Genomic DNA, 24,076 nt, shown 5'->3' with positions numbered 1-24,076 from the left:
AGCAGGTGGAAAGAGCCTTGCACGCCCGGGTTTGATGTCTCCTTGGTAGCCTTCTCATGAGGACACTGTGTCAAGACAGGGCGACCGTGATCATCTTACCCTTGAACACTTCTGTAGTATCACCAGCAACTGGGCGGGAACCAGAGATTCTCGATGTAGACGTTCGTTGAGAACTTGGCATTTCGATTTCGCCAGAGCATTAGCGTTCCCTGTGAACTGTGATTCAGACGGAGGGGCGACCACAGAGGAGGAGCCCACCGGAGGCCTCTTTAATTACGTTTCTCATCTGTATTTTGAGAAGAAACCCTCAGATGGATCAGTCTCCCAAGAATTTCTTCCAAGATTCTCCTGCTAACTTAGTATGATTGATTTCTGAAAAATGATTTCTGTGAAAGGTTGAAATGTGAGTATTTTTGCTGTCTCCATCTTTAAAAATGAAATATGGTATTACATATGGATATTATAAATGTTAAAGTGGGAAAAGGTGTTTCTATGTATGGCTTTACCGTGTCTCCTTCCTCTTTGCACATTGATTGGCTAATATCCGAATAAATGTCAGACCCATTTTGATTATCCTAGTCATTGAAGTGTTATGGCCTGTCCCTAAAATATTTAGCACTTCACTTTAAAAATGAGATGTTCCATTCCCATGACAAAGATGAGCATTACTGTTCCCAGAAAGGAACTATACAAAGCATTGATTCCCGGTTAACACTCAACTTCATCCCACTTGCTGTTTTGCACAGTGGCCTCAGCGCATTGCCAAGAGAATGAAGTGTGTGGAGTACATTCCCACCACACCTGGTAAGATTGCTCAGAATAATGTAATCAGCCATGTGATTGCCTGCTGAAAGGGAATTAACCATCTACTTACTAAAACACAACAGTTCCAATAATATTTCCAGTTTCTACCACTTGATGACAAGTCTACTTCAACAGCACCTTGGAAATTTTCTAAGTATAACCCCCGACTGACAGGCGTGTAACACTTCCTCTCAGGTCATGCTTCACGACGTCTTACCTGCGTGCATGGAGAGAAAGCGTACTGACTGTGTTAGAATGAACAAAGGACACGCTGTGGTTTCAGACAGGAAAAGTGGAGCCATGCAAATGGAATTCTGGCCTCACGATAGTCTTCAACGTACTGAATTGTTTAATTGTGATTTAGGAATGTAAGATGTGTTCTGACTGCAGGTGTTGTTATGTGTAGTGTCTTCCTGGGAAAATGGAATTATTTGTAAGGGTTTTGTAAATGTACAGTTATGTATAAACACGACTGGAATCTGGGGTCACTCTTAGTAATCTTCTGCATACCAGCTGCCTGACACACTTTGTAAACCGAGTGGATGCACATGTGTGTGCACACGTGTGTTCCCATGTGCGCGTGCACATCATTACATTTCCTCTCAGTGAGTTATCCCCTGGCGTTTTACACCAGTGCTTGAGTTATTCATGTCATGGGGACCTTGAGATGGCGTGGATGCCCTTCACACTGGGCGGTGTGCACATCTAGCTCTTTACAACACAGCTTTGCATTTCCAGTCTCTCTCCCTTCAGTTCTAGCCTTCACTCGATATGCAGTGAAAATGTGTAGGAAGTTATTTGCATAGGTCCAGCCTACATGTGTTCTGAGTGACAGGTTAAAATGTAAGGAAGGTGGCCATTCTGACTAGAATGGGATAGTGTGGCTGCTATAATGTTCAGGAGTCGCTAGTGCCTTTTGTTAAAGATGTATTTATTTGAAAGTGTTACAAGAGCGTCTGAAGTCAAAAGGACTTACGTGTTTTTAAAAAGGTTCTGATGAGTGGCTGACTCTCTGTGGTCAGTCCACTAAATTTTGAATGCTAGAAATAATATCAACAAGGAGGGCTCCGTTGATATATGAACTATTGATATTTTATTCCACCTAGGCTGCACCAAGTGCGGAAGTCTGGAGCCGTTAATGCTGAAAATTCATGCAAAACTAAGAAGCCCCCTCAGCTCCGGCACCTTCCTGGTGAGCCGTGCACATGGGTGCCTCCGTTCCTCACGATCATTTGCCCGGTTAGGTTCCAGGGCTGGTGTGTGTGCTGCCGCACAGACAAACCACCCCGGAAGGAGCAGGGTGTGGAACTGAGAGCACGAGAATCATGTGGTCAGTAAAATGGTTATTACTGGTTCCACCTGCGTATGGCTTGGATCCAAATGGCACCTGCCGGTTCAGCGTGCAGCACATTTGCACACGGTGGCCAGAAAGGACAGCGCTGGAAACCACACTGGCCAGACCTCAGGGCCACAGGTGACGAACTTCTTGGGACACTGTTACTTCAACCGTCTCTCACTGCAACAGCGGTTCTGAGTGGCCGTGGCGTCTTGTGGGTGTAGGGCAGGAGCAGCCCCACTCACAGCAGACAGAACGGGCGTGGCTGCCCTCCCTCGCAGCACCGCCAGTGGCATGACCGACAGCAAGGCAGCCCGCCAGGAGATGAGGCCGGGATGAGGGGCAGTGCATTCCCAGCCCCAAGGCACTGGAGCCCTTGAACCTGGAGTTCTTACAGCTCAACCTGTCCTTAGAAAGGAAGGAACCTTCCCATCACAAGAAGCTCAAATTGAAGAAATTGTGGAAGATGCCTTCCTCACACAATCTGGTGAGGATACAGTATAGCTTTGTAGAAAAGCGTGTGACGAGTGGACACCGTCCGCGCCGACGTCGGGTTGTGTCACTCAGTGCACCGAGGGTCCCTTGAAACAGCTGTTGGGCTTGACTTGGTCACAGCTGCGTTTCTCAGCCACAGCGCAAGTTGCCCTCACCAAGTTGTGTCTTTGCATCCCAGAGCCACAGTTCTTGGTGGTAATAGGTTACCACCTCTTTCAAATGTGCTTCCAGAAAAATGCTGGTGATCACCGAGCTGGGAAGTCATGCTCGGTTGTACAAAGGAGTTCAGCATTGTCTAGGGCAGTACTGCTTCAGAGAAAGAAATGCGAATGGGTTGAAAAGTCAAGCGTATGCTTTATATGGCCTCCTATATTATGGGGCCCACTGCTTTGTCATCAACTTGGCCATTATTTACTTGTAACTGAAGAGCTATGACATGACTTAACGTTGTCAGAATGGCTTTAATGGCATGTGTCAGTCACTGAAAGTGGCACTGATTCGAGTTGTAACAACACAGCACTCTGTCATAAGCAGAAACTAGCCATATATGTTCACATCAAATAAGTTTATTGGGAAGTACTGGCCTAGGCACATTTTTTAATTCAGTGAAAAGCCCTCAGAGAACTGAGCGTCTAGCCACTGGAACAGATAATCTGATTAACAGTTTTAAAAATACAAACCACATACCGAAGTGTTAGAAGAAAATAGAAGCACTAATAATTGCAAGAGACCTATCGTACCGTTAAGGTTCTCAAGTCAATACCCAAATCCAAAATGAAAATGCTTGGTACAGTAGATACTGCTAAATTTATTGGACAAAACAAATAACCCAATCAGAATCACTGCAGCCAGAGTGGCTTCCCAAGTCAGTCCCAGTATCTTCAAGGTAGTTTTCTCCACAAAGTCACATCACAATCAAACTTACAGTACTGAATCATAGCTTCAAGTTTGATCCATTTACCAAAAACGGCGCTTTAAATAGGACAGTAATCTCGGACTCTTCTCCAAAATTGCTGTCTTGCTTATAGATACCGGCACTGCGAAGCTACATGGTCCCATGAAGCTCTTCATGGCTTGGTGATGCGTAGCACCCACGACACCCACAGGGGCACGTTCCATGTGGGGTGCACCCAGTGTGACCCGGAAACACCCTTCCTGTCACTTCACAGGCAGGACCTGTTGGGCCAGCTCAGTCACTTCACGTTCCCTCTCGTGTGAGGCTTTGTTGAGAAAGGTGTTTCTACTTACATCGTCGAGTTCTGTGAAGTTTTGCATGATGTGTCTATGAAAGAAACTTACTGTGCATTTGCAAAAAGGAATAACATAGCAAAGATTTTTTTTTCCTTCAAGTAACCAGAAATACTTTGCTGGTTTGCTCGGGCAGTAAGCAAATCAGAAAATATGAAATACTGATTGCAGGGGCAGGCGCTGTAGCATCGTGGGTCTATCCCACAGCCTGCCACGCTGGCATCCCATATGGGTGCTGGTTCAGGTCCTGGCTGCTCCACCTCCAATCCAGCTCCCTGCTAATGGTCTGGGAAAAGCAGCAGAAGATGGGGCAAGTCCTTGGGCCCTGCCATGCACGTGGGAGACCTGGCAGAAGCTTCTGGCTTTTGTGTGGCCCAGCCCTGGCCGTTGCAGCCATCTGGGGAGTGAACCAGCAGACACCAGATCTCTTTCTGGAACTGTGACTTTCAAATAAATAAATGTCTTTTTTCAAAGTATATATTAGAGAAGTATATCTTTGAGAAAGCTTCCATGGTTATTTGAATTTTTTCTTACGTTGTTTCTGGCGGCCCTGGAAGTATGGATTCTCATCAAGTAACGGCGACTTAGGCTCTTGCCTGGGCCTCAGACACTGAGCTGAAGCGGCTCCGGAGGAGTTCTGCAGGCAACAAGGGGTTGAATCAGAAACCTGTGCCGTCTGACTTGCGAACACAGACTTCCTACTCCGGATGGGAGGAAGATCGGGTTCCCCGAGGTGAATGAGCGTTCAACGGCCACAAGAAATGTCTGGCTCAGAAGTCCGGTGCTGGCCGTGACCTCCTAGCACCCCGCAGATGGGCGCGGACGCTGTGGGTCTTGTGGGTCCCTGGTGCTGATCTTCATCCCATTTCCCAAGAAGAAGCGGTTTTCAGATACACATCGTACTGATTCAAACTTCTAATCTATTTCTGGCAGAAAAACCTATACACAAATGAAATGCAGAGTTGAGAAAGTAAGAATTTAACCCACAAGAGTTGCAAAAAATTCCTCAATAATTTTGGCTGTGGAGAGAGCGCATGCGTGTGTGCAGTGTTTTATTGATGTATTTCAGCTTTCAAACTCTTCCAAGTAAATGCTTTCGTGTGTCACACATGGAGTTGAGATTTTTCCCTTTTGTTTAAGGAATAATAATCAAAATTCAGAATGTGTTGGAGCTCAGGACATTGGTTACTAAGTTACTGGGCTACAGATTTTTATCCATGTGTTCCCATTCAAAGAGTACATATTTTTTAATTTTTCAAAATACTGAGACAGAATTGTGAGAGAACTGGGTTCGGAGGAGGTTTCTGAGACAAACAGAACTGCAAAGCAGAGTCCGTGTCTGGGGGAACCTTGACCTTTGTGTCCCACCCAGCAGGGAGGGGTCAGAAGAGAAGTGTGGCTGCAGGGCCAGGGAAGCCCGTGGCTCGCCCAGCCGGCTCCTCTGCTGCCGTGGAGAGGTCTGTTGGCGTCCCCAGCCGGAGCTGGGCACTTCTGCTTCATATGAATACGACTTGTCCGCCTGGAGCTCATACAAGGGTCCAGTCCCCGAGGTCCAATGTCCATGGTGTCAAGAGGTGAGAGCGACAGGACTGGTGTTCCCAGGGCGGCCCCGGGAAGTTTCTAGATCCAATTAGGCCGTTCGGGACGTGCCCCGGTGACCGAGTCCAGGTGGTGGACACCACACCTGTAGGCAGGCTCACACCTCCCTGCCTTTGGCCCGGTGAGACTCTGAGCTGCCTTGGGAGTCCGCCAGCCGGAGGTGGCCTGTCACCGAGAGACAGAGCCCGGAGGGGCCCGGGGCAGCCTGCACCTCTGTGAGTGAACCAAGCTTGTTTCCCTTTAAAGCCAGCCTACCAGTCAAGAAAAGCTCGCCATTACAGGCGGCGTGAGTCACAAGGACGCATTCTCACGCCACGCGTGAGACCAAAGACGGTGAATTCACAAGGGGGGACGGCATAGCAGCTTCCAAAAAGGAACAAAGGCAAGCAAGGGGTAACAGCCCAGGAAGCGCTCTTCCAGACAGTACAGAAACGAGTTACCCAGTCGCACGTGATCTTGGTTCCCCAAAATCTGACTTGTGTGTGCAGGAAGAAATTCACTTATTTGTGAGTGTAAGTTTTCCTCTGTCATATTACCTCTAGTATCCGCAGTTAATCCGATGGTTAAGGTACTCTGTGGAATTATTGAAGAGCTAATGCAGGCTCACAGTAGCTCTTAGCATACAGGGTTAATGTGTACATTAACATTAATGTGTACATCTACATTATTCCATAAGGACTAGCTTAGGCCCTGGCACGAACAGGGTTTTACCTTTTTTTGGAACACTATGAAGAAAACAAACAAACAAACAAAAAAAACACGCGGTGAGAACATAGTCACCCGAAAGCCAAGTCCACGTAGCACTTCAGCTACCGTGGCTGCGGGCGAGGGCATCCACGCTACTGCCACGTTTGACAGCGTGAAGTACAGCGCCCTATTAAAAGGTCACGGATGACTCACCTTGGGTCCATGCTCCTCGTCTACCCCAAGCCCCAGTGTTTGCGCTCAAGCAGCCCACACAGCCTTTCTTCTCCGCCCTGTTCCTGTCCCGCCCTCTCTCTGCCTGGAGTCCGGCCGTTAGAAAGCGCCGCTGAGCTGCAGCAGGTGCAGTTCCTCAGAGCGCATGCGTGGGTCACTGCGGCGCGTCCCCGCACCAGGGCCCTCGTCTGCTGGTCCCTTCAGACACCCATGACAGTCTCCGCTTTGTGAACTGCACGTCTTCTGCGTGATGGAGCAGGCTCGGGGCGAGAGAGTGTGTGTGCCGAATGGGTGTTAGCGGTGCAGGGCTATGGCAGGCAGACAGCGGGCAGCCTCCTGGCTCCCTTGTTTACTGCCGGGCTCCCTGCCTAGCCCATTCCACAGATGCGAATGCCAAAGCGTTTCTTCTTGACGCCATCACATTTTGATAATCATACTGTCTGTCACACTGTGATGTCATCATGATCTTATAGGTGGGAAATTATATCCATGGCAAGAAATGGGCAGAAAAATGTTTAATTTTCTTCTCCTTCTGTAATAACAGGTTTAGGGATCTAACGTCTCTGAACATTGGCCACTGTTTTGAAGTTCACGTTCCTCTGTCAGTAGTCAGTTCTCCTGTTAGGAGTCAAATCCCCACTGCTACAAAACAGTGTACCAATGTCCATGGTCTCAGCTCCAGCAGCTGAGGGGGCGAGGGAGAGGAGGGTGGCTCACTGCACGGGCCCTCTGCCGGGAAATGGAGCGGCTGTGCGCCCCGCTGGGTGGGGAAGCGCCCGGGGCTCCGGAGCTGAGCGCTGTGCTCCTGGCGCGCACTGGCCTGGCGAACGGCTGGCTGTGTGAGAACGGAGGTATCAGCAGACACAAGATGTTTTCAGGAAGTCCTGTTCTCAGGAGAGTTCTGCTCTTCTTCATCACTTGGTCAAACAGCCTGAAAATGCTTCGTGTCCACATGAGGGGCGGAAGCTGGCGTAATCGGACCGCTGATGCGGTCCCGAGGGCTCGGCGCCCAGAGGTTTAGAATATGAACTTAGAAAAGGAAGAAAAACAGACGGCACAGGAAAGCAAGTCTCATGAAAAGGTCTCCATTAAAGTGCCCGAAGCCGAAGACACCATTGGATAGCTGAACCTCAGCTTTCTCAGACCCTTAGTTATTCTGCAGGAGGAGAAGTGGAGGAAGACAAAGCAGCTGCCGGATCGCCTAGGAGGTCTTGGAAATGAATCCTTTAAAATTTATTTGTCTGTTTATTTGTTTAGAAAGAGATTCCTACCCACTGGTTCACTCCTCAAATGCCCGCAACAGCTAGGGCGGGACCAGGCCGAAGCTGGGAGCGTAACCAAGTCTCCCATGTGGGTGGCAGGGACCCAACCGCTTGAGCCATCACTGCTGTCTCCCAGGGTGTGCGTTAGCAGGAGGCTGGAATGGGGAGCCGAGCCAGGACTCGAACCCAGGCACTCGAACTTGGGACACAGGCATCCTAAGCAGTGTCTTTAACCCTTGTGCCAACCACCTGCCCTGGAATAGATCCTTTGCCAGTGATTTTGTAAAGCACTTGTTAGTCTACGGTTTGTTATGAACATTTTCCCTTACTTCATTGTCCAATTTGTTTTAAACTATCCTATTAATTTGATGCACAGATTCATCAAATATATAGTGTACACACACACACACACACACACATACAAACACAGGCCCTTTCAAAAGGCCATGGGAAACAGAAGTAAAATATGTTTATTTTGGTGAAAACAATTGAAATCCAGGCACACTTTTTTCCTAAGACACATTTTCTGTTAACTTTTTGAAGATTTCTCAGATAGCTGTTGTATCTTAATTCAGTTTTCCGTACGTGTGTGTGTTTTTTTTAATCTACTGTTTGGGGAACTGTGATAGGACTAATGCATGAGTATTTAAGTTGAATTGTTCGGAAACAGAAAAAGCCTTTAAATTGAGTTTCATTGATGAGCCATCCTTAAAAAGGTTAGAATCACATTCTTTCTATTGTCTAAATTCTTTTATCTGTTTTAGTGGCATCTGTGTTTGCAATTTTGTATAAATTTTAGAATAAAGTTTCATTTTTTGAAACATTAAACTGTGGTGAACTTGTACAATTATAATCACCTAAAACCTCAAGTCAAAATAAATTTCAGATTAATTATGAAAATAAAAATGACAGTATTATGAAGAGTAGAAATAGCACAAAGTATCTAGAAAATTATTGTCCTGATCTCAGGCACTGTATGGACTCAGAACCCGCGAGTGAGAGCTCAGTGCCTGGCTCCATCGTCTCCCGCTGTGTGGCTCTGGGCAGCAACTGCACTTTGCCTCTGCTCTTAACTGTGGAACAGGAAGAATTCATAGCGCCCTGCACCCATCCACGCAGGGTGTGAGAAACACGTGCAGTGATGCACATGAATCACTTTGTACCCTACCCATAGCAGTAATTGTCGCTGCAGTCACAGAGAACAAAGCCATATGACTCTTTTGCTTTATTACTCCACTGCCACTTAAGAGAGAAACAGAAGTGGATATAAAAATTCTGGCACACTCATGCCTTTTGTAAGGCATCTTGGGGATTCAGGCAGCTGCAGCCTGGCCACCCCCTCAGCCGTGGCCATGTTCCGTGCACAGACCAGGGCAGTGCTGGAAGACACGGAGGCACAGTCCACATTTGTTGCACCACAAAGTCTCCCAGCCAAGCTGGCCAAAGGAACGTCACAGAGACCTCCATCAAGTTCAAGTTTCAGACGTGGCTCTGCATACCCCTCTCATCTCAAGGGGTCCAGGGAGCTGAGCTGCCCAGGGTTGGCACTGCTGCCCGTGGCTGCCTCCTGTTCATCTCTCAACCCAAACAGTTTTTTCCCCGGGGAGCTCAAGCCCCCGCCCCTCGCGCACATCACGCACGTGCTGCTTTATTCTCTTCCCAGCACACACTGCTCTGTTGGGTTACCCTACTGATGAGCTGCTGTGTTTATCTTAGGTCTCCCCACACTGCAGCATGAGCTCTGAGAGCGAGAGCTGTCTGCCTTGCCCACTCCTGAATGAATGAATGATAATGAGAACAGCGGCCCAATGTGAACCGCGTGAGCCGTGGGGCTGCCGTCCATCGCTACCCAGTGGTGTTGGAAGCAGCTGAACCTCACGCGGTTAGATTCCCATCACTGCTTCCCCGAAATCTGCCCATTGCGTGGGACAACAAAGTGCCTTCACAGCCAAAGGAGCCCCTGTCCTTGTTCCCGTGCGTGAAGGAGCTCCGTGTATCACGGTAGGCTCCGCCCAGCCCGTGGACCCATATACCCCAGCTCGGGCCATCTAGCACCACCCCAGGACATCCACGGCGCCGGGAACACTGTCCAGACCCCACACCTTGCCTGCCGTGTGCCTCATTTTAACAGAGCTTTGGGGGTTGCTTGGACGTGCGGGAAGCATTTGCACGAGTGTAGCTGGGGAAAGCAGAGACAGAAATGACCTGGACAGCTCCACCGCGGGGTGGGAGCAGGTGCAGCGCCCTCTCTGCTCCTGCTGTTTCTCTCCTTTTTTGTTTTACTCATGTCCAATTCTTTTTCTCCATGTCCAGTTCCTGGCACGGGAGAGCCTCAGGAATCGAGGCAGGGTTTGTGACAGTGGCATGTGGCGGGCACGGAGCTACTGCAGGAGGCAAGTTACTCCCCCAAACCCCAGCAGCCCACCCGCGGGACAGACGCACATGATAATTAAACTCCATCGTGTTTCCTATCTTCCCAACTGCCTACTTTCTCACCATGAATGTACACTATTTAAGAGGGAAGGGCGGAACATATTTTATTTAACAATTTGCTCACTTGGTTTATAATCCGAAGCACTTGGGCATATGGTGTGTGGGCCTCCATTGGATTCTTGCTCGAGGCTCTTGTTTATAGGGACAAGCCTGCCGTCAAGAGACAGTCTTCTGTCCTGGGTCTCTCTTCTGGCTGCTGTTTCTACGGGCTATTCTGCCTAACAAAGTACCCTAGACTCAGCAGCTCACAATAACCACTTTATTACGAGAACTTTGCGCATCCAGAATACAGGAGAGGCAGAGAGAGACACACACACAGATAAAGAAAGAGAAAGAGAGAGAGAGAGAAAGAGAAAGAAAGAGAGAGAGAGAAAGAGATAAAAGAGAGAGAAAGAGAAAGAGAGAGAGAGAGAAAGAGATAAAAGAGAGAAAGAGAGAGAGAAAGAGAGAGAGAGAAAGAGAGCGAGAAAGAAAGAGATGAGAGAGAGAGAGAGAGAGAGGTCTTTTGTCCACTGGTTCACTCCCCAGTTGGACGCAAGGGCCGGAGCCCTCATCAGTAGTTCTAGAACACCACCCAGCCTCCACCCTGCACACCTGATCAGCTCCCTTTCCTTAGGGAGAGTGACTTCCGCCCGCTGTTTAAGGGCCCTGTATGGGGCGATGGAGGGGGCAGATCTCTCCTCTCCCCGAGCCTGCTCTGCCGCAGCCCTGGGCTCCCGGGCAGACCGGCCAATGGCTTGACCTTGGTCGGGTGGCTGCCCTTCCCTGGGCCTTTCCGCGTGACAAGGTTGCCCAAGGACGGATGGCGTCCGGAGCGTTTCCCGGGCTTCCCAGTCCTGGTCTCCCAACCTCGCCGATTCTGAGCGCCCCTGATGCCTGCGGGGCACGGGTCCTGCAGCAGGGCGGGTACGGCGCCACCTGCGCGGGGATGCCCACCTGCAGGCCAGCCCGCGACGCCATGCGCCTGACCTCGGGACGGCACCTCCTCTCCTCGGCACCGGCCATCTACGCACCTGAGCGCTCCGAGAACGGGTTTCACCTGCCGCCTGGCCCGGGGCCTAGTTGATCTGAGACGGTTTTAAACACCTGGCCTGAACCAAGGAGTACACGAACGAATCTCTTGGGCGGGAAAGGCCATCTCGGTATTGCAAAACCGTGGACTTCCGGCGCAGTACTGCAAGTGTCACGCGGCCACAAGGAATATTCTGGGCCGTTTCAGGCTTCTCTGAGGAACTGTTTCAACCTTGAGGTTAGACCTGAAGACGTCGCCTCGGGGCAGAGGGACCCCGACCCAGGGGAGGACCCCGACCCAGTGGGGACTCCGCGGCGGAAATGCCTCTTTCCACAGGGAACGCGGCGTCCCCACCGCGCCGGGCCGGCTTCGGCCAGGCAGCCACGCCCGGGACCCCGCGCGGCCCACGTCCGTCTGCCCGTCCGTCCGGCGCTCAGCCGAGGGCTCCTGGCATCGCTCCCGCTCTGGGTGGCTGGGTGAGGGCGTGCGGGGCTCACCTTGCGCGTTCTTCCGTGTTGCGTGGGTCTTCTGGGGACCCTCGTTCCAGCCACTGCTCGCTTCCTAGCTCTGCCCACGGTGAGGGTCAGGCAGCGAAGGGGACGCTTCACACCGTAACCTTGGCTTTAGCCGTGTCCACTCAGAGGAGCGAGCGCCGACTGGCACAATACCTGGTTGGTTCCAGGGCTGGACAGAGGAAAGTGCAAGGGGAGCCTGGGACACGTGATTGGCCTGGAAAATAGGGCGTTGCTAAAAGATAAAGATTTATTTATTTGAAAGAGTTACAGAGAGAGGGAGAGATGGAAGAGAGAGATTTTCCGTCTGCTCGTTCACACCCCCAGAGGGCTGCAGGAGCCAGGGCAAGGCCAGTCCAAAGCCAGGGGCTTCTCCCAGTCTCTCCCATGGGTGGCAGGGCCCCCAGACACTTGGACTCCCTTTCACTGCTTTTCCCAGGCCGTTAGCAGGGAGCTGGGTTGGAAGTGGAGCAGCCGGGACGCACACAGGCTCCCATGTGGGAGGCTGGCATCGTAGGCGAGGCTTGACCTGTTCCACCATGATGCCGCCGGCCTCAGTGAGGCAAGGTCCTTCTGAGGCCCAGAACTGTCCCTGGGCCCAAGCAGGTGCTTGGATAAACGTGTCCAGGATGAAGAAATGCAGGCGGCCTTGGGAGTGAGACAGGTGGGTGCCCTTCCCATCGGGCACACCCCACTCTGGGTCAGACCCTCCTCTCCCGCTCCCCAGCTGTGTGGCTTCGGGGAGGTTCCTCCAGCTGCCTGCTCTACCGAATGGGAACTGGACAAACACACATGCAGCGTGGGGGTATGCAGCGTGGGGGTATACAGTGTGGGGGTGTGCCGTGTGGGGGTATACAGCGTGGGGGTATGCAGCATGGGGGTATGCAGTGTGGGGGTGTGCAGCCTGTTAGGAGTGTTTACTCAGTACCTGGGGTTGATTTCACAGCTCTCTAAAGAGAGTATTTGGATGGTGGCTGTGAGAATTAATGGAATCCACCCCAATAATAGTGTTTATTATTGGTTACATTTTAATCAAATTGCAACTGTATGAAGTAGGGAAAACATCCTCATTTTTTTAAAGATTTATTTTACTTATTTGAAAAGAGTTACAGAGAGAGGTAGAGCCAGAGAGAGAGAGAGAGAGAGAGCTTCCATCCATCACACAGTGCACTTCCACAAACAGTGTCACTGGGCAGTGCCATCTGAGGGGACCGCTGTCCGTGCGGCCCGCTGTTGATTGTGGCTGTACCAGCAGATATAGATCCTCAGGACACAGAGTTCAGCACTGAGACCAGGAGGGTTTCGGTCTGTGAAATCAGTCAGTGCACTCAGGACAGGCAGAGATGTGGTGGCACCCAGGAGACCCCAGTGAGCCCAGGACGGCCTGGCTTGAAGCTGGGACCCCGTCCATCCGGGGAATTGAGACCTGGACACTGTCCACTTGGCTTTTGCTCAAGCAAAACCGAGCTCTGCGCTGCACACAGACCAGGGGACCGCTAGGTGGCTCCCCTGAGTCCGTCTGAGCTGGGGCCAGTCGGGAAAACCCTGGGCTGGCGGCTGGGGGCCTGGGAGGGGCAGTCCGCGCTGAGCGGCCGCGTTCCCCGAGGTCGGGGTGACGCTGGAGGATCCGAGGGACGGGAAGGTGCAGCAGACCCTCCAGTCGCGAGGCTGACAGCCGGAGCGTCAGAGGCCCCCGCTGGAGTGTTTGTGTGGGAGCTCCGTGTTTGCCCGGGGAGCCGCATCCTCATACATTTGTATTACGAATTTGGAAGCACTGACCTGGTGCAGCAAAGGAGAGACAGTCTGACGCTTGCTGACAAAGCTCCTGTCTGCATGACACGCCTTGCACACCCGGCCCCGTGCCTCAGTCACCGCCTCTCGGGGGCAGGACAGGGTCAGACTCTCATTCTCCGTGCCTGCCCCTGGCGCCTGGGCACCTGGTCCATCCAGTCCGATACAAGCCGGCAGCGTCCTGCTGTCCTGCCCAGAGCTTGCTGTGGTCCCACAGGCAGCAGAAGCCATGGCAGCCTACAGTAATCAGAGATGCAGGTGGGAGAGTGAGACCCCAGGGAGCCGGGAGGGGCGGCAGGGGCTGCACTTCCCAAATAGGAGCCTGCCTAGGATCCCAAGCCCGGATTCTGCTTCAGGGGGGGTCTGGCTGGGGCCTGGCACTCTGCATTTCTCACAAGCTCCCATGATGTCAGTGCGCTTGGTCTGCGGACCCCACGTGGGTGCCCCACTGGTCCTTCTGTCATTTCCTGTGGAATACGAAGCTTGCTCTCAAGTTCACGCCAGAGGGCCTCTGCTGGGGAAATCTGTTGTCTTCATTCCTCCCTGTTGTCAGTTCTCACTAAGAAAACCCTTTGCCCTCTGCCTGGGGCATGCGCTCCATCCCCCACGTCTGGAATGACAGGTTGCACCGCCCCGTTCCCTTCCCACTTCTGCTTATGCAGGGGATGGTGGACCTGTCCACACTCTCTGATCCACTTCCTTGCTCTTGCAATGGCTTGGAAAATCAGGCTGGCTTCAGGTTCTCATCTTCACGAGCTGTTTCAAAACACAAATGGAAAACGCGGGAGCGCAGGTCTTTTTCTCCAACTTAAGAGGGGAAACCCTGGAGACAGCAGTGTTCACACACACAGAGAGCATTTTCATTGTGCAAGGAGAGAGCCCATTCAGAAAAACACGAGAGTGGTGGTTTCAGGCAGAGGCTGTTAAAATCAGTGTGAAACCAACAAAAGACATGAAACCATAATCCAAAGACAGCCAAACAGGAGCTAAGAAGGAAATGAATCACTTAGTGGTTTGTGTGTCTGTGTGCTTCATGATCAGACATCTCTAAACGTGTGTGGACACACGCGTGCTGTCCCCTTCCAGATCCTCACGTGGGAAGGCTACCCTCTTTACACCTATATATAAACTTTTTTTTTTTTTGACAGGCAGAGTGGACAGTGAGAGAGAAAGAGACAAAGTTCTTCCTTTTGCTGTTGGTTCACCCTCCAATGGCCGCCGCGGCCGGTGTACCGCGCTGATCCGAAGCCAGGAGCCAGGTGCTTCTCCTGGTCTCCCATGGGGTGCAGGGCCCAAGGACTTGGGCCATCCTCCACTGCACTCCCTGGCCACAGCAGAGAGCTGGCCTGGAAGAGGGGCAACCGGGACAGAATCCGGCGCCCCGACCGGGACTAGAACCCAATGTGCCGGTGCCACAAGGCGGAGGATTAGCCTATTGAGCCACAGCACCGGCCACCTATATATAAACTTTTAAAAACTTATTTATTTATTTTAGAGGCAGAGGTACAGAGAGGCAGAGAGAGAGAGAGGTCTTCCATCTGCTGGTTCACTCCCCAGTTGGCTGCAATGGTTGGAGCTGTGCCTGTCTGAAGCCAGGAGCCAAGAGCTTCTTCCAGGTCTCCCACATGGGTGCAGGGACTCAAGGACTTGCATCTTCCACTGCTTTCCCAGGCCACAGCAGAGAGCTGGATGGGAAGTGGAGCAGCCGGGACATGAACTGGTGCCCATACGGGATGCCGGCACTGTAGGCTGCAGCTTTACCCACCACGCCACAGTGCCAGCCCCTCCATGGATTAAGTTTTAACGTTTGTTTCAAAAAGCTTTTAAAAAAAAGATTTTTATTTATTTATTTGAGAGGTAGAGTTACAGACAGCTAGAGGGAAGACAGAGAGAAAGTTCTTCTGTCCACTGGTTCACTCCCCAAATGGCCACAACGGCCAGAGCTGTGCCGATTAGGAGCCAGGAGCCAGGAGCTTCTTCCAGGTCTCCCACGTGGGTGAAGGGGCCCAAGGACTTGGGTCATCTTCTACTGCTTTCCCAGGCCACAGCAGAGAGCTGGATTGGAAGTGGAGCAGCCGGGGCTAAAATGGGTGCCCATATGGGATGCTGGCACCGCAGGTGGAGGATTTACCTACTGCACCACAGTGCCGGCCCCTCAAAAAGCTTTTTTAAGAGACTCAAACCTCATGCTTGCCTAACTAAGTACATTTGTTTCCTAGATATGCTTATGTGGGCCAGAACCCTGCGTCCGGAGGATCCTGAAATCTCAGATCAGTGTTTCCTTATTAGCCCTCTTTCGGAAACAGTCTTTAAACAGAGAAGCAAAATGTCCAGAATCTCCGTTTGGGTGCCCGGGGCTGGGGGCTGGCAGGCCCGGAGTGCGGATGAGAAAGCACCACGCACTGGCCACTCACTGGCCTGGCGGGAGCCAGCCAGGTTTCCTGAGCTGTGCCCTGCAGGGCTGGGGGCCCTGGGTGGCCCCACACCCCTCTGCCCCCATCACTTCAGCCTCCTGCAGGGCAGCTGCCTCACCCCCCAGGCCCCTTCTGCACCCACAAAGGGGCTCCCCCGGGCGCTTCTCGCTTTGGTGGCACTGTCCTGAGTTGCAGGTTCGCCCCTCCTCTAGTTGGGGGACCGTGCATCAGCCCCTCCCCCTCTGCCCTGTGTTCTGCAGTGGGAGTAATTTCCTAACAGCGTGAGCTTTGCAGCCGGCCTAGCATCCCAGGGATCAGAGGTGGATTTTGAGCTTCGGGCCACTTCCTGACCCAGGGCGTGCCCCGTGCGGCTCTGCGGACCCATTCCGGCCACCTTTGTTCGCCCCACTCGCGCTCACGTGTGCCCAGGGCTGCCCGCGCTCCGCGACCCTGCAGGGAGCCTGTCGCCCTTCCGGCGATGGCCCCTGCCCTCTGCCCTCTGCAGCGCCTGGCGGCCAAGAGGCGCAGGTCCGCGCAGCGCCCTTTGGAGCAGGGCGGGCCTGTGCGGACCGAACCAAGCTTAGCGGGTGCGCCGGGCTGTATGTTGCGGCCATGGAGCGGCCGGCGGTGCCGAGCGAGGTGCTCATGAGCCAGGCCATCCAGCCCGCTCACGCCGACGCCCGCGGCCAGCTGAGCGCTGGGCAGCTGCTCAAGTGGGTGGATGCTGCTGCCTGCCTGGCGGGTAGGCGCGGGGATGAGGGGCCGGGGCGCACGGCTGGGGGGATGGGGGCGTGGCGACCGCAGGAGAGGGTCCGCGAAGTAGGATGGAGGGACCGAGCTGAGCCGGGGGATGCGGACCGGGGGAGGGGGATGGGGACCAAGCCCGGTGGCCCAGGACCGGCCATGCAAGGCCAGGGATGGGGCCGGGGACCGGGACTGGGGGTGTGGGAGCCTGACACTTCCAAGTTCTCTTCCTTTCGTGGAATATTACAGCAAGAAGCCCACCCTCTCCACCACACACGCACACGGAGTCTGCTACGGCTCATGTTCTGTGGGCTCAGCTCATGTTAGGTGTGTATCTGGACGAACAGTTGGCTCCCAGCTGGCAAAGCTAGAAGGTCCAGTTTTCTGCAGAATGAGCTGACAGGGGGAATGCATAAAACACCTGCTGTCTGGAGTGTCTGCTCCCTTCTCTAGCGGGGACTGCTGATTAATGTTCTGTCCCAGGTGTAGCCCACAGCCGCTCCCTGCTTACAGTGGCCAAGCGGCTTCAATACATTCAGCTTCCAGTTACTGGAACGCTGGACACTTGGCTTTGTTTTTAAAACAGGAAGATAGTACCTGACAAATAGTTAAAGTCTGCAGCGGCTACTGAAATGACCCCATAAATAGTTAGATATGCTAGGTATTGGTGTTGAATTTAAGACAAACAAACACAAAGCCGTATCATTTAAAGTTTAGGGGAAAGTACAGTGATCAGTGCAGTAGAACACAATGTATAAGCAAAGGAGCTGCTCCGGCGCCAGATGCGCTGTGTGGTCACGGGAGTGCTGGAGTGAGTGAGCGGTGCACGCCTAAAATAAATCCAGTTCCGTGTTATTCTTTTGCCCTTACGCTCAATGAGTCGAGCACAGGCACTAACGCCGCACGTTTTTGACCTTTTTTTCGAAGCTGAAAAGCACGCCGGGGTTTCCTGCGTCACGGCCTCAGTGGACGACATCCAGTTTAAGGAGACGGCTAGGTAAGAGCCCCCGCTGGGTGCCGCTGTCCCCTGGGCTTCCAGCTTCCTTGTGATGACTCACTCGGTGCCGCTGATCAAGCTGGCTACTACAACGGTAACATTTGACTCCGTCTGAGTCATACGCACAGCAAGATTGCTGTAAGCTGGTTCTTCATGGTTGCTTCATCTACTAGAAAAATAACTGATGACAGTAAGTATCTCTGGGATGGTGAATTCCCCCATCAGGTTGTTGGGAGCCACTAATTTGCTATGTAAAGATGAGAAGTCAGGAAAAAAGTTCTATGTGTAGAAGCACTTACGTGCTTCCTGTAGCTAATGGCATGCAATGCAAACATTGCAAATATGCATGAAAATAGAGCAAATAATATCTAATGACCACGGCTAACACCTTGTGTCGTTAATTATTGGTAAAATGTCCTATGCCAATTCCACCATTTCTTCCTTTGCTTCCCGGCCTGTATCTGCTGAGGCAGTCTTCGCGTTGTAGTGACTGGGTTGCCCCAAGGCGAAGTTTGCCCAGGGAAGACAGGCCTGAGCCCTTCCCTTTACTTTCGGTCGTGCTGTGCCAGTTGCTGCCTTTCGGTGGACGCCGGTGGGTGGGCTTGGATCCTTGCGATCGCTGCCTGTCTTCCTGTAGCGGGAGCATTTTCATTTTGATTTCTAAGCTGTGAGGACGTGACCTCAAGGGTACAGATCTTTAATGTTTCCTTTGATTCCTCATCTCAAATGTTCCCGGCTAACTACCAGGTGCTTTTCAGGGAGTCCCGACTCCTCTCAGAAAAGAGAAACACAGGGCACAGTCTGGGCAGGGGAGGTTCTCACGGGCATAGAGCTAGCCATTATTTCTAGACCTGTACGGTGGACAGAATTAGGAATTATGTATTTTTAGAAGTTTCTACTACACCCAGTAATTTAGGTGTCTGTTTAACGATGGGTGTTCTGAGAAATGCATCAGTGGGTGCTTTTGTGTTGTGCAAACATCAGGACTTTGGGACATAAGCCACAGCGGCCATGGTGTCCCAAGAGGACCCTCACATATGAGCATTGGCTGACACCTTGTTATACAGCATATGTCCTTGTATAGTTTTACATAACTTCTTTGATCTTATGTTTATAACTTTTTGATTTTTTATTTGTATGCTAAATATCTTAATGTTTAAAGACATCAGTGCAACATATTCACTTTAAATTAATATGTATGCATGTACATATTAATCATTTTCTGAGCATTTTGGTAATACAGCTAGCAACATTATTACCGAAAGTACTTAGAGGTTAGTTTAGTCTCCTTCTTGAACTACATCCAAACTTGTGCAAATCAGAGTATTTTGAAGTCACTTGAAAACATCCTTCTCTGTGTGTTAAAGCTACCATCTTCCTATGTGGTTACATTCATTTGTTTCTTTAGGGATTGCTTTTTATTCTCATTTCATTTTCTTTTATAATTTAAAGCCCTTACAGTTTCCAGTAGCAAAGCTGGACAGCATACATTTGACTCTAGAACATTTGGTTGCTATTGAGCTTCTGTCCAGGCCCTTCCCTCTTCCTGTGAATCACCATGCTTTTTTTATGGCCCAATTGCATGTTTTTAAGTGTAAGCCAACATTTTTTTTTGACAAGCAGAGTTAGAGAGAGAGACAGACAGAGAGAAAGGTCTTCCTTCCGTTGGTTGACCCCCCAAATGGCTGCTACAGCCAGAGCTGCGCCGATTAGAAGCCAGGAGCCAGGTGCTTTTCCTGGTCTCTCATGCAGGTGCAGGGCCCAAGCACTTGGGCCATCCTCCACTGCACTCCTGGGCCACAACAGAGAGCTAGACTGGAAGAGGGGCAACCGGGACAGACTCTGGCACCCCAACCGGGACTAGAACCCAGAGTGCCGGCTCCACAGGCAGAGGATTAGCCAAGTGAGCCGCAGTGCCGGCCATAAGCCAACATTTAAATATGTTAATACCCTACTAAAAATAAATTCTGTAAGGTTCGTATGGCTGGAGGTTAGGAGACTGGTGAAGGTGCTGTCACAGTGCCTGGTGTGACTCCCAGCCTGGACTCCTGATTCCAGCTTCTTGCCAGTAATGCACACCCTGGGAAGCCACAGGATGGCTTTGGTCTCTGCCACCAGAGACCTGGAGGAAGCTCCCTGCTCCTGGCTTCACCCCCCAGCCATTGGGAGCACGTACTCGCTTTCCCTGCCTCCAAAATTAATAAAAACAAAATAAACTTCAATGCGTTTATGGTTTTTTTCATATAACAGTATATCTAGAAAATCTCAACACACTAATGGAAATACTCATCATTCATTTCTGTTACTTTCAGAATTATGTTCCTTTGAAGGACAGACAGAGATCTCCCTTCTGCCATCTCGGTCCCCAAATGCCCCAGCAGCAGAAGCTGAGCCAGGCCAGCCTGAAGCTCAGTGTGGGTCTCTGTCGTGTGTAGCCGGAACCCTGTAGACTGGAGCCAGCGCTGCCGCCTCCCAGGATGCACATGGCAGGAAGCAGAGATGAGACTTGATGCAGTTCGCTTGTCTCCGTCGCTGTCATGCAGCGACGTGGCATCTCACGGTGTAGCTGCCCTCACCGGCTCCCCGGGATGAACATTTGCACTGTTTCCAGGCTTTACTATCACAAATAATATTTATGCACATTGGTATTTGGGGGATAAATTCCTAGAAGATAGAATCCTGCGTGAGACTGTAAATTCATGACATTTTATTGGACACTCACAAATTTCCCCTCAGGAGGGTTGTTGTGTGTGTTTTGCCAGCTTCCAAACTAGGAAGTCTAGGCTAAAGATTAATGAAATTATTCCCCAAATACAGAGTTGTTCAAATTTCCAGCAGGAACTTTTGTCCTAAATCTGTATGAATCTGTAGGGTATCTATGTGGTGCCTTCCTTTACTCCCAGTGTCCCTGCCTGAAATGCCACAGGCGTGACAGATCCCGCCCAGGCTAACAAGCCGTGCACAGTCATCTGGCAGGTCCCACCAGCCTTCCAGACAAGCCGGTGATGGCCTTGTGGCGGGGTGTAGTGCACGCCTACCTGGGCAAGCCTCGCTACCACGATGAAAATAGCACTGCTGGTGCCCACCTCCTCGGCTCGCCGCTCTGCGACTGTGAAGCGAAGCTCACAGCCCAGGAGAGGGTGTGCGGCAGTGTGGAACAGTTCTTCCTCACCTTGCCTCGTTCATCGCCGACCCCTGACAGCTGAGCTGAGTGAGTGGCAGACCCAGTCGCAGCTCAGCAGACAGCTGTTCAGTGTGGGAGAAGCTCAGGGATCCTCCTAGGAAGTTTCTAAAGTCTTGAGATATAGTAGGTTTCAAAGGTAGGCGTTTGGAGGGAGAAGCCTTGAACATTTCCACAGACTGAAAAAAGGTAGAGATGGAAAGTACAACAGAGGGAAGGGTGCCTGGTGGAGCAGCCAGGGGCCAGGGGCTGGGCTCAGGGCACAGGCGTAGCCAGAGACAGGGTCACACAGAGGTCTAACTGCCTGCTTGTGCAATGGGTGAGCGATGAGAACGGGGGAATGTAGCTCACGTCTGAAGTTAAAGGAGAAAAGTTGAAGGGGCTGATCTTGGACCTGCTCTGACCTTGTGCAAAGAAGAAGGGACCCGAGGTGACTTGCATGGGCCTGAACACAGAGCTTTTGAAACAGCTTCAGCCTACAGAGTTCCTGCAGCCGTGGGCAGCGAGCGGGTTATCTAGCGGGATTTAGGGCCGTGTTGACTTGGTGAGTGGATCGGTTTGCTTGGGTGCTCTCAGGGATATTTGCTTAGCCATCCGTTTGTTAGCTGAGATTTAGAAGTAAACATTGGATGTGTAGGTTTGCTTGCTTGTGTGTCCTGACCTCCCCGGCAGATCTGAAGGCAGCGGGTGTGCAGTCCCACCTCGGCAGAGGCCCTGCCTGTCCAGTAGAGGCAGCCGCTAACACCCTTGGTCAGCCCCGTCTTCCTGGCATCGTTAACCTCAGATTCATGCATGAGTGCTGTTGGCATGCTTCGGGGAACTGCTTAATGGCCTGCATTAGGTCTGAAATGAGGATGACTGAGTTGTTTGTTTTGTTTTACTAGAGTTGGACAAGTTCTAACCATCAAAGCCAAGGTCACTAGAGCGTTCAGCACAAGCATGGAGGTAAGAGGCGCCTTTCCGCCAGCTCTTCATTGCTCACCAAGGCCCCGGGGGCCCTGGGGTGGGTATCTGCGGTTAATGTGACTGTGGATTTTGCCAGACCCTTGAATGTGTAGTCAGGCTCAGGGCGAACAGAGGGAGCCGGTTCTGGACACGGCTACTCAGATGCCACGTGAGGCAATGCACTATCTTTACATCTGAAAGCTCATGGAAGACAGAATTAAAAGATAGATTTATTTTGGTACCAACAAGTTTTGAAACCCACGCATGCTTTCTCCTGATAGCCACTCTCTGTGAACTTGACGGAGTCCCCCCAAGAAGGACACGCCAGGGCAAAGGGCACCACCTCCGTCCTTTTGTTCCGCGATTGGACTCTGCCATCGCCACCCCTCCCGCATGGCCTGAGAAAGCCAGAGTGCCCGTGCGGGGGTCGGGGACGCTGAGCAGGTGTCGTCTGTCCCCTGTGGGGGTGAAGACGGTGTTCCCCGGTGCTGGTCAGGCCCGGGGCAAGGACCTGCTGGCCCCGCCTCTGACTTGTAGGCTGGTCGGTCGGGGACAGCCCTTCGATCTGTGGACACGAAGGACGTGCAGGGTTCTGTGCGCTTTCCTGGCATCGCCAAGACCGAGTACCGCACGCACGCGGGGTGACGTCACCACAGACACGTCATCTTGGAGGCTGGGGGAAACACGGGTCCCTGGAAGGCGGGCCGCCGACGTGCCGGGGTGGCCCTGATGCTGGCCTCACTGCAGTGCAAACGCCTTGGGTTTTTTCAAAGCTAGATGCCCACTGAGCGTTTTCATTTCTGCGGGTGTCTACGTGGCCCCGAGAGCCAGCCCCGTTTCAGCTGCCGTCACAGCCGAGCTCGCCCCGGAGGCTCGCCGCTGCCGCTGGCCTTCTTCTGTCCGCTGAGGGGAGTGCGGCGCGTGACTCCCCATGTTAACTCTGCGGGGGGCGCAGACGTGGCACTCACCCAGCTGGCGGGTGGGCCCTAGCCCGTGGGGGAGGCGGCTGTGGGCGCTTAGCCCGTGGGTGATCGGCGGGTGGGCCCTTAGCCCATGGGTGAGGCGGCTGTGGGCGCTTAGCCCGTGGGGGAGGCGGCTGTGGGCGCTTAGCCCGTGGGGGAGGCGGCTGTGGGCGCTTAGCCCGTGGGTGATTGGCGGGTGGGCCCTAACCCGTGGGTGATCGGCGAGTGGGCCATTAGCCCGTGGGGGAGGCGGGGGGTGGGCGCTTAGCCCGTGGGGGAGGCGGCGGGTGGGCGCTTAGCCCATGGTCAAGGTGCCTGCGTCCCACCTTCAGAGTGACTGGGGTCAGTCCCAGCGCCCCTGCTGGTGCAGACCCAGGAGGCAGTGACGGGGATCCGCTACCCACCCACACGGGAGCCCCGAATTGAGTTCCTGGCTCCTGGCTTCAACCTCAGCCCAGCCCTGGCCATTGTGGGCGTTTGCAGGTTGACAAACAGATGGGAGGTCTGTCTCTCTCTACTTTCAAATTTCTTCTTCAACTCACTTTACACATTCTTCTGGGTTTGTTTTTTAAAGATTTATTCATTTATTTGAAAGGCACAGGTGCGGGGGGAGGGGGAGGGGGAAGAGAGAGGCAGAGACAGAGACAGATCCTCCATCTGCTGCTGGTTCAGTCCCCAAATGGCTGCAAAGGCCAAAGGCCGGAGCTGGGCCAATCTAAAACCAGAAGCCAGGAGATTCCTTGGGGTCTCCCACGCAGGTGCAGGGGCCAAACACTCGGGCCATCCTCTGCTGCCTTCCCAGGTGCACTGGCAGGAGCTGGATCAGAAGTGGAGCGGCTGGGACTCAAAGCACTGCCCATACAGGATGCTGGCCCTGCAGGTGGGGGCTTTCCCTGCTGTGTCACAGTGCCTGCTCCATTTTTTCAAGTTTCGGCGGTTACGCAGGTGGATGACCACGGTTCCAGCAGAGAGATAAGACATCATGCCCCTTTTTAACCAGTCAGCACCCTCAGCCCCCAGCCCTTGACAACCACTCGACTACTTTAGATCAATAACTTTTTTCTTTGTTGAATTTCATATGAGTGGAATTACATGCAGTTTCTACAGTGATTTAGGGCTCATTTATCTTACCTAGCATGATGTTTATGGTTTTCTCCACTTTTCTGTTTATTTGGGATTAATCTGGCATTGTTTTTCTAATGTCTTAGGGAATATGCTTAGGAAATTGATTAAATTCTTCTTTTTAAAAAAATATAAGTATTTTGGGGGCCGGTGCTGTGGCATAGCAGGTAAAACCATCTCCTGCAATGCCGGCATCCTGGTTTGGGCACCAGTTTGAGTCCTGGCTGCTCTGCTACCAATC

General features: G+C 52.3%; 1 protein-coding gene across 1 annotated transcript in view; it reads left to right on the top strand.

The window, feature by feature from the left end:
* The first annotated feature begins 16,303 nt into the window (after window positions 1–16,303).
* Window positions 16,304–24,076, top strand: part of ACOT12 (acyl-CoA thioesterase 12) — a 45,022-nt gene continuing 37,249 nt past the window's right edge. Inside the window, exons 1-3 of the mRNA XM_002713909.6 lie at window positions 16,304–16,626; window positions 17,556–17,625; window positions 21,691–21,751. Coding sequence (XP_002713955.4) covers window positions 16,497–16,626; window positions 17,556–17,625; window positions 21,691–21,751 — 261 coding nt within the window. The 5' untranslated portion in view covers window positions 16,304–16,496. The remainder of the gene's footprint in view (window positions 16,627–17,555; window positions 17,626–21,690; window positions 21,752–24,076) is intronic.

The sequence above is a fragment of the Oryctolagus cuniculus genome, chromosome 14 (assembly GCF_051225735.1).
Source record: "Oryctolagus cuniculus isolate XC-2025 breed Fujian yellow rabbit chromosome 14, ASM5122573v1, whole genome shotgun sequence".
In the NCBI taxonomy this organism is placed as follows: Eukaryota; Metazoa; Chordata; class Mammalia; order Lagomorpha; family Leporidae; genus Oryctolagus; species Oryctolagus cuniculus.
Note: the sequence above shows the minus strand (reverse complement) of the source record. Positions and strands in the feature narration are given on the sequence as shown.